At 34.7% G+C, this 10,255-nt stretch overlaps 1 protein-coding gene across 1 annotated transcript in view; it reads left to right on the forward strand.

Annotated features, from left to right (window-relative positions):
* Nucleotides 1–10,255, forward strand: part of pcnt (pericentrin) — a 245,819-nt gene that overhangs the window by 37,897 nt on the left and 197,667 nt on the right. Inside the window, 5 exon segments of the mRNA XM_051931264.1 lie at nucleotides 637–2,952; nucleotides 3,362–3,457; nucleotides 9,400–9,564; nucleotides 9,703–9,904; nucleotides 10,057–10,133. Of these exon segments, the coding sequence (XP_051787224.1) occupies nucleotides 637–2,952; nucleotides 3,362–3,457; nucleotides 9,400–9,564; nucleotides 9,703–9,904; nucleotides 10,057–10,133 (2,856 nt within the window).

Below are 10,255 nucleotides of genomic sequence, written 5' to 3' on the forward strand. Positions count from 1 at the left end.
GCAGTTGGGCGACCTGGGTTTGCTTCCCGGGTCCTCCCTGTGTGGAGTTTGCATGTTCTCCTCGTGTCTGCGTGGGTTTCCTCCGGGCGCTCCGGTTTCCTCCCACAGTCCAAAGACATGCTGGTTAGGTGGATTGGCAATTCTAAATTGGCCCTAGTGTGTGCTTGGTGTGTTTGTGTGTGTCCTGCGGTGGGTTGGCACCCTGCCCAGGATTGGTTCCTGCCTTGTGCCCTGTGTTGGCTGGGATTGGCTCCAGCAGACCCCCGTGACCCTGTGTTCAGATTCAGCGAGTTGGAAAATGGATGGATGGATGGATAATCAAAACTACTGCTTAGGTTATGGTATGAAAAAGTTCTATTAAAAAGCAGACTTGTATTATTTACAGAAGGTGATGCATGCAGTAGACTGAAGGTATATAATTAGTAAACAAGAACTCAATGAGATGAGTAAAAGTATACTGTAAAATAATAAAACTAAGAGGACTTTGGGAATGGGACTAGCAAGTGGAGGGCTGAACTGAAGTTTTTGACATGTTAATATCATCTGACATCAATATTTTAAGTGAGATAACAATAATTTATTTGTTAATATTTGGTTTGAGCTTACTTTGACTGCTGAAAATATTTTTATTCGTAGAACACCATAGACAAAGAAAATGCTTTAACACAAGTGATGGAAAAGCTGAAAAGTACAGAGGAGAAGATTGAAACTCAAACACGTCTAATTGAAGAAAAAGAGGAAATAATTCAAGATCTTCAACAAAATCTTAGTCATTCTACAGATGCAGTTTCTCAGTTACAGTGTACTGTTTTGGAAAAAGAAAAGGAGGTATCTGCATTAAAAAATGAAATGCTTAAATTCATTTCAAGTCAAGACGGACATTCTTTGGATCAGCTTGCAGAGGGTCATGAAATAGATCTTTGGCTTCAGCAAAAATGTAATGATATTGAAGTGGCACAGAACCTTATTTCTAGTAAAGAATTAATTTCTTGTCAACTTGACAAAAAGTTTAATACTATTCAGAGAGAAAGTTCACAAGTAGAGGATCAGCTGAAACAGCTGCATGAAGATTTGCAAGTCGCTGAGCAACAAGCAAGAGAATCTTTCATGTATAACACAGAAAAGGACAACTTGAATACAGAAGTTATCAGGCTAAATTGTATTATTGAAGAAATGAATTTAAAATTGTCTGATGCAGAGGAGTCCTATAGGCAGCTAAAGAAGAAGCATGAAGCAGATGTGTCCAGCTGTGAAAACCAGCTGCATTTGCTGGAGAAGGAGAAACAGCAAGCATTTAGAAGACTAGAGGAGTCGCAGGAAACCACTCAAAGACTTGAAGAAGAGATTAGTATTCTTAGACAAGAAGTAGTCTCTAAACATGATAAACATGATAATCAGGAAAACTGTCACTTACAAGATATTGAGAACTTTAAAGAAAAGCTGAATGAAATAAAGGCTAAGAAGGCTGTAGAGATTAACGAAGAATCAAATGATTCCCACTTGTCAGCAGTGGGATTTCCTTGCACTGATGATGAAGAGCACTTTATGAATAAATACCTTACATCCACACAGGAAGCAGAATGCTCTTGGTTGAAAGATGGTGCTAGCATGCAAAGTGGCAATGAATCCTCAGAACATCAGCAATTTGAGTTAAATAGTGAAATCTTTTTAGAAGAAAACATGTGTGATTCATTTGGAGATATCATTGGAAGTTGTAATCTAATTCAGTTGTCATTGCCTGATAATGCTGAATTAGGATCTCGATCTAGCGTAGAGTCGTTCGGTTCTATAAACTGTCAGAAAAATGCATGTGCTGTGATCAAGTCTTATGATGGCATAGATGTAACTGATGCTGAAAATACAAATACAAGTGAACTACAGAGCAGCACTATGTTCTCTGAATTAAACAATGAAAATGTGAAACAGTTTCAGATGGAACTAAACACTTTAGCTGAAAAAGTCCTGGATCTGCAGGACAGTAAGCAGCAAATGTCTGAAGAGCTATCTGCTTTGCAACTAAAGTTAAAAATAGAAGAAGAGGAACGGGCCCGCTGTGAAGAAATTGTCAGACTTAAATCTCAAGAGTGTGAGGATTTAAAAACCACTCTGAATAATAAAATGCTTCATCATGATAAGAATGAGAATTTGGAAACTGCATTTGCTATTCAGGAATTGAATGATTTAAAGAAGGAGAGAGACTTTCTGTTGATGCAACTACGTGATCAGGAAGAATTGGTTAAAGAAGTACAGCAGAGAAAGCTGGCTGGAGATTCAGTCGCTAGTGAGGTTCAGGCCCTTTTTGGCCGGCAGCTTGCAGTTCTACAGACTCAGCGAGATCAGCTTCAGTCAGAGTTAGATATTCAGAAATCTAAAAACCAGACAACTTCTGAGCTTTTAGGAGAGAGGACCCTTCTTGTAGACTCCCTCCGCAATGAGTTGTGCTTGCTTAAAAGAGAAAATTCTGATAGAGATCATATCCTAAAAATATTAGAAGACGAAAAAAGAGATTTGGAAGCTAAACTTCATTCTGTTGAGCAAAATCATATCAGAGCCAGTGATGCCTTTAATCAGTGTAACAGAGAAAAATTAGATTTAGAAAAGAATTTGGCAGATCTAGATGTCAAAGTAAAAAATCTGGAAAATATTATGGAATCAGAAAAGCTTCAACTTAAAAGCCAGTTAAATGATAAGAGTGTTGATCTCCAGAATCTTGAAGAACAAATGAAACATTCACAATTGGAGTATATTCAGAAAGAAAGTGGTTTAAGGGAAGAAATTGCTTGGCTTAAATCCCGTATAGAAGATTTGGAAAAGGCACATAATAAGGAGCTAGAGTCCCTGCTTCATGCTGAAACAAAAAATCTGGAGGAAGCCATCACAAATATTGAAAATAAACTATGTGGTCAGTTTGAACTGGAGACAAAGAGTATTGAAGAAAACCATCAAATTCAGGTAACGAATTTTGCAAGTGCAACAATGGATATCTCATTTTAATACTACAGATTGTGGGTGTTTGCTGCAATGCGTTATCAACCTTATTAGGTAGAAGACTGTTTAAGGTCAAAGTGAGAACAGATCACTGCTAAGTGATCTGCTTTCACTTTGATATTAAATTGTTTCTTCCTGTTAAACAGTGTTAAAAAAGCCAAATTAATTCCCTGTGATTCAGTGTTGTGCAACAATAAAATGTGGAAACTTCCACAGGGGTGAATACTTTTTATATACACAGTAAAGTATAAAGAAATTCTTATTTCCATGACTTTCCAAACTCACCTAGATCATTATATAAAAAATTTTCTTTTCTTAATAACTACAATACTAACATCCAGCTATTTTTTTCCTTTGCTTGCAATCATTTCAGCTTAACTTGTTAAATGTTGAGAACGAGGAGAAAATGACTGAGCTCAAAATATCATTTCAAGAAGAACAGAAAAAGCTAATTTCTTGTGTTAAGCAGGTAGAGTAGTACCTAATTTCACTTGAAATTGGAATTAACTGTTATTTTATATTTACTATATAGTGGTGCTAGTTTATGTGTTTTGTAAATGCTGGAAAATACTTGTATTGTCTTACATCTTTTGACTATTTAATGGTGTGATATTCATACTGTGCAGTTTGCTGGTGCATTAGTTGTCCGTACTGCTTCCCAGGTCTAAAGTCCTGGATTTAACTGCTGACCTGGGGCAGTGCCTGTGTGGAGTTAGCATGTTCCCTACATGTTTGTACAAGTTTTCTTCCCACATCCCACTAATGTGCAGATTGTTATTTCTGTATTGCCCCAGTGTGAGCATTTGAAATCCTATATTGGATAAGTGGGTTAGAAAATCAAAGGATTAGTAGTATCATAGCGTCCAGTGCATTAATTTTGCTGAGCTCTTTATATGGAACAGTTGCCTAAGGGAGAATATAATCTTTTTCTTATTTATATTTCTCCCAATTAATAATTTCAGTTTACTTAACAATTTTTTTTTGTTTCAATCATCTATTGGTACAAAATTAATTCATCATACTAATTACATAATGCTTATAGCTAATCATACGGATTTGATTAAACACACAGTGTGCAGAATGTATGCAAGGCATGTCTTCACTTAGTGTCTCTGACATGTCTACACTAATATCAGTAGGTAGACTCCTGCTGTTAATGTGGAAGGCTCAATCCTGGTGGCTTTCCTTATGGTTTAACCCTATTGTGTGCCACCCTGGTAGAGCTGTTACTCCTGGTAATCTCTTGGAAGCTGGGCATTCCTTCTCATAAAGAAATGCTCAAAACATATATATATATATATATATATATATATATATATATATATATATATATATATATTTGTGTGGATTACTTGTAAAATAGTTGTATATTCCAGTGAAAAGACATACATAAATATAAAGAAAACAAAAAATGCAATGCTGAACAGATAACAAAAACACCAACAACAACATTTATTTATATAGCACATTTTCATACAAATAATGTAGCTCAAAGTGCTTTACATAATGAAGAAAAGAAAAATAAAAGACAAAGTAAGAATTAAAATAAGACAACATTAATTAACATAGAATAGGAGTAAGGTCCAATGGCCAGGGAGAACAGAAAAAACAAAAAAAAAAAAAAACCTGGACGGCTGGAGAAAAAAATAAAATCTGCAGGGGTTCCAGACCATGAGACTGCCCAGCCCCCTCTGGCCATTCTACCTCACATAAATGAAACAGTCCTCTTTGTATTTAGGGTTCTCACGGAAGGACTTTATGATGATGGTCATGCAGACTTCTGGCTTTTAGTCCATCAACGTTGGGACATTATGATGCTTTGAGTATGGTGGTGGCGCAGGTCGCCGCAACAGAAAACCGGAAAAAGAAACAGAAGAGAGAGTAGGGGTTAGTACGGATTTTAGAACCACCATGAATAGTTATTATAATGAATTGAATATACAGAGTATCAGGATTAAATTAAAGTGAAGTTATGAGAAGGCCATGTTAAAATAATGTGTTTTCAACAGTTTTTTTTAAAGTGCTCCACTGTATTAGCCTGGCGAATTCCTATTGGCAGGGTATTCCAGATTTTATGTGCATAACAGCAGAAGACCACCTCACCACTTCTTTTAAGTTTTGCTCTTGGAATTCTAAGTAGACACTCATTTGAGGATCTAAGGTTACGATTTGGAATATAGGGTGTCAGACATTCCGATATATAAGATGGAGCGAGATTATTTAAGGCTTTATAAACCATAAGCAGTATTTTAAAGTCAATCCTGAATGACAGAGGTAACCAGTGTAGTGACATCAAAACTGGAGAAATGTGCTCAGATTTTCTTTTCCTGGTTAGGATTCTAACAGCTGCATTCTGCACTAGTTGCAATAGATTTATGTCTTTTTTGGGTAGTCCTTGAGAGGAATGCATTACAGTAATCTAGTCGACTGAAAGCAAAAGTGTGAACTAATTTCTCAGCATCTTTCAATGATATAAGAGGTCTAACTTTTGCTATATTTCTTAAGTGAAAAAATGCTGTCCTAGTGGTCTGATTAATATGCAATTTAAAATTCAGATTACAGTCAACAGTTACCCCTAAGCTTTTTACCTCCATCTTGACTTTTAATCCTAATGCATTGAGTTTATTTCTGATAACCTCATTGTATCCATTATTGCCAATCACTAAAATTTCAGTTTTCTCTTTATTTAGCTTGAGAAAATTATTATTCATCCATTCAGAAATACAAGTAAGACATTGTGTTAGTGAATCAAGAGAATCGGGGTCATCAGGTGCTATTGATAAATACAGCTGTGTGTCATCAGCATAGCTGTGGGAGCTCACATTGTGCCCCGAGATATTCTGACCTAACGGAAGCATGTAGATTGAGAAGAGCAGCGGACCCAGGATAGAGCCTTGTGGAACACCATATAAGATATCATGCGTCTTTGATATGTAATTATCACAACTAACAAAGAATTTTCTCCCTGCCAGGTAGGATTCAAACCAATTTAAGACACTGCCAGAGAGGCCCACCCATTGACTAAGGCGATTTCTAAGAATGTTGTGATCAATTAGTGTCAAATGCGGCACTCAGATCTAGGAGGATGAGAACAGATAAATGGCCTCTGTCTGCATTTACCTACAAGTCATTTACTACTTTGACGAGTGCAGTTTCTGTGCTGTGATTTATTCTAAAACCTGACTGAAATTTATCAAGAATAGCATGTTTGAGGTGGCCATTTAACTGCATAATGACTGCCTTCTCTAGAATTTTACTTAAGAAAGGCAGATTAGAGATGGGTCTAAAATTTTCAAAAGCAGAGGGGTCAAGATTATTTTTCTTAAGTAGGGGTTTAACTACAGCAGTCTTAAGACAGTCTGGGAAGACCCCCGTATCTAATGACGAATTTACTATGTCGAGAATATTATCAATTAGCATGCCCAATACTTCTTTGAAAAAACTTGTTGGTATTGGGTCAAGGACGCAGGTTGAGGGTTTCAGTTGAGAAATTATTCTTTGTAAATCAGGTAAATCTATCCTGGTGAAAGAATTTAATTTGTTTATAACAGAATACTGCGGCTTAGGAGGATCCGCAGTGTTGGGGAGATATACTATGTATATGTAAAATCATTAATTTTTTGATTGAAAAATACAGCAATAGCCTCACAGGTATTCCTTTGCGTTACCTGGGTTTAGCAGATGATCAATCGTAGAGAATAAGACTCTGGGATTACTAGCATTGTTATTTATAATCTTAGAGAAATAGCAGCGCCTCTCAAGACGGACTGTGTTATTGTATTCTGTTATTTTAACCTTCAATATTTCATAGTGGATAGTTAGTTTAGTTTTCCTCCATTTACGCTCAGCTCTACGGCATGTTCTCTTTTAATCAGACACTCTTTGGGTCTTCCATGGTATAACAGTGCTAGAAGATTTTTTAACTGTCTTTTCAGGTGCAACTATATCAACAGCAGCTCTCACTTTAGTATTAAATTTTTCCATCTTACTATTTACATTATCCTGGCATTTATAGGTAGCACTATAAACAGACTGATTGCTTGGAATGTTTGTAAGTTTTGAAGCTGCTGATGAATCAAAGAAGCATTTTTTAACAATATGCTTCTCATGAATGATTTATATCATTATTTCTATATTAAATAGTAGAAGAAAATGGTCTGATAGACCAGTATCAATGACCTGCTTTACATCAACTTTTAGTCCTTTGGTAATTAATAAGTCTAACGTAAGACCTGCTTTATGAGTAGGCTGATTAACGAGCTGTCTCAAATCAAGAGTCCAGGAGGTTCATGAATTCTTTTACTTTTTGGTCACACTGATTATCAATATGAAAGTTAAAGTCGCCGACTATTAAGAGTGTGTCATAATGTCAATTTTAATTACGAACTAAGTCTGAGAATTCCTCAAAGAAAGACGCGTTAAATTTAGGAGGTCTATACACGGATAATACTAGAACGTGAGAATCTCCATGAACAACAACGGTGACATACTCAAAGGACTTGAATTTAACAAAACTGACATCTTTACACTTTAACCGGCTTGAGTAAATGTTTGCTAGACTGCCGCCTCTTTTTCCTTGGCGATCCGCATGAGTAAAACTGTAATCCGGAGGAGCAGATTTGATTAGAACAGCTGTGCCATCTGAGCTAATCCACGTTTCACTTAGTGCAATAAAATCAATTTTTCTATCACTAATAAGATCGTTGATAAAAAATGTCTTGTTAGTTAAAGCTTTAACATTTAATAGTGCCATATTTAATGTTTCGGAGGGGCAGAGCTGAATTCTATGTGCGTTATTGGTATTTGGAACAGAAACTAAGTTATTTTTACTTGCGCCGCTCTGTGTGTATTTTTTATTTAATCTATAATCTGTTTTTATAGTTTTAATACATTGTTCATCTAAAGTAGTAATTATAATTAATTATTGGTGTTTATGCCGCACTGCCTAGATTTTTTAATTGCATTGAGATTGGTTATTAGAGTATTAATGTTGTGCACTTTTACGGAAGACTTTGTTAAGCAATAGGTAGTTATACATACATGAAATATAGAAAACAAAAGAAAATATGAAAAATGAATCTTCCGATATATAAATAGAATATGCAGACAATGAAAAAGGACACAAAATAATAAATTATAACGGATATGTCACAACTTGAATTTATTCTTGTTTTGTGCTCATTATAGATAGACTATTGAGACATTTCTTTTGTCTCAACAGAGAGATTTTAAAGAAGCTAAGTAAATAACTACATAAATATTTTATTATGACCAACAACTGACCCTCTTTCAAATATACATTAGAATGACTAAAAAGAAAAAAAAAAAAACTAAAATGAAAAAACTTCTGATTTGGCTAAGGGTAAAAGAGCAGTCATAGTGAGGCAATAATACCATAAAACTAAAGTGGTAGATGATAAAACATTTACATACTTAACATAAGTTAATGTAAATTCTACTTAATAATTGTCATTTTACTTTTTAGTATTATACAAATTGTTTGTGTCTAGTGCCACTGGTTGTAGGTACATTAAAAAAAAAAAAAAAGGTCCGTCAGTATAATGTGACAGTGCAGCAGAAATTAAACAAAGGATTAACAATAAAATATGCAGCAGTATGAAATGAAAAGTATAAATGCCAGATAAAAGGCATACATTTACATTGTGGAAAACAAAGAATACATGTAAACGTAGCTGCAGAATGTTCAGCAAAACTAAACTGATTATGCAAATCTTTTGGCAGTTTATGTGCTTCTATTACCTGATTTGATTTGATATACGTTATTAATGTAGACATGCTCTCAGGATAAGCTGTTCAGTTTGTGCTGTGGGCTTAAAATAACATTATAAATGTTATTAATACAGTTACTAGACTAGTAGCATGTTTCTAAAAGTAAATGCCAGTTTTTGCTTGTTTTCTTTATTTTTGGTTACAATCCATACTATTCTAGACTGGAAAAAATACTCTTCATATGAAGATTTTCCAGATACTGTTTGGGCATTCATTAATGAATCTCCTATATATATTTTAAAAGCCTTCTTTAGATTCTTTTCCCCAAAGGTTGTCATAAAATAGGTCTGCAATTAGATTTGTTTGTTGTAATTTTAACTGTATCATCTAAGTTTCATTTTAAAATTGTCTGCTAGGCATCATCAGTAATGTGTTGTATGGAAAAATTGTATCATTAACTGAATGTCTGACACGCATAGACTTTTTTTCTTTAGCATTTGATCTTGTAAGTTGAATGGTAAAGGAAATAACTACCTTTCTTAACGCAGTATCATCTCTGTTTAATTTCTTTTGTCATCATAGTTAAATATTTCCTCAATTCCACAGTATAAATGTTCTTTCTCTTCAATTTTTATAACGAGTGTGTTGCCTTTTTTTCCTCTTTCTTTCAAATTATTTCAGGTTCATGAACGTGAGCATGTTCGAGAGATTTCTGAACTTGTTGAAAAACACAAAGACGAGCTAAAGAGCCAACGTTTGCATTTTCTTTCTGAGCAGCAGGAACTGAAAGATCGCTTAAATGAAGCCCACCTGATAGAACTGGATCAAATGAAGCTCCAGTTTCAGGTATGTCAGACTACCTACTAAGCAGTCCTGGTTCTTGAATTTCGTTTTTTTTTAAATAAAACATTTAAAGTATTTTCCATGAATACAAATTAAAATGTTTGGATTGTTTTAGCAATTTCTGTGATTTCATTATTTTAGAATGAAAGTGCTCTGGAACGGGAAGCCCTTCGACTTAGTCTGACCAACTTGTATACAGCACAGCTAGAGTTGTCCCAGTCAAACCTGCTGCAGGAGAAAGAGTCAGCACTTTCAGAACTGAGAGAAAATCTTAATGATAAGCGGTCACAGGAGGTTGCAATGCTTCAGACACGTCATCATTTTGAGATGGAAAAAGTTAAAGGTCATTATTCTGAAATTATTTGCTTAAAAAAGGTCAAAGAATAGAAATAGGGGACTCTGGTAATTTTTTGTGATCATTGTTAATTGTGTTAAATGATGCTTTTTCATTATTGTTTTTAATCATGTTTAAGTTTGTCTTTAATAATGTTTCAGAAGATCTTAATCAGAGGTTTGATTTGGAGATTGCTGAACTAAAGACCCAAATTAAGGAATATGCTAATAAATTAAAGGTAAGAAACATGTAATACGTAAAAATCATTTTAACTGTTTAAAACATAAAAACAGTTTTGAGAAGAATACATTTATTTCAACATTGTATATGGTTTACTGTTCACGTTATAACACTGTTTTT

Source organism: Erpetoichthys calabaricus, chromosome 8, assembly GCF_900747795.2.
Source record: "Erpetoichthys calabaricus chromosome 8, fErpCal1.3, whole genome shotgun sequence".
Taxonomy (NCBI): Eukaryota; Metazoa; Chordata; class Cladistia; order Polypteriformes; family Polypteridae; genus Erpetoichthys; species Erpetoichthys calabaricus.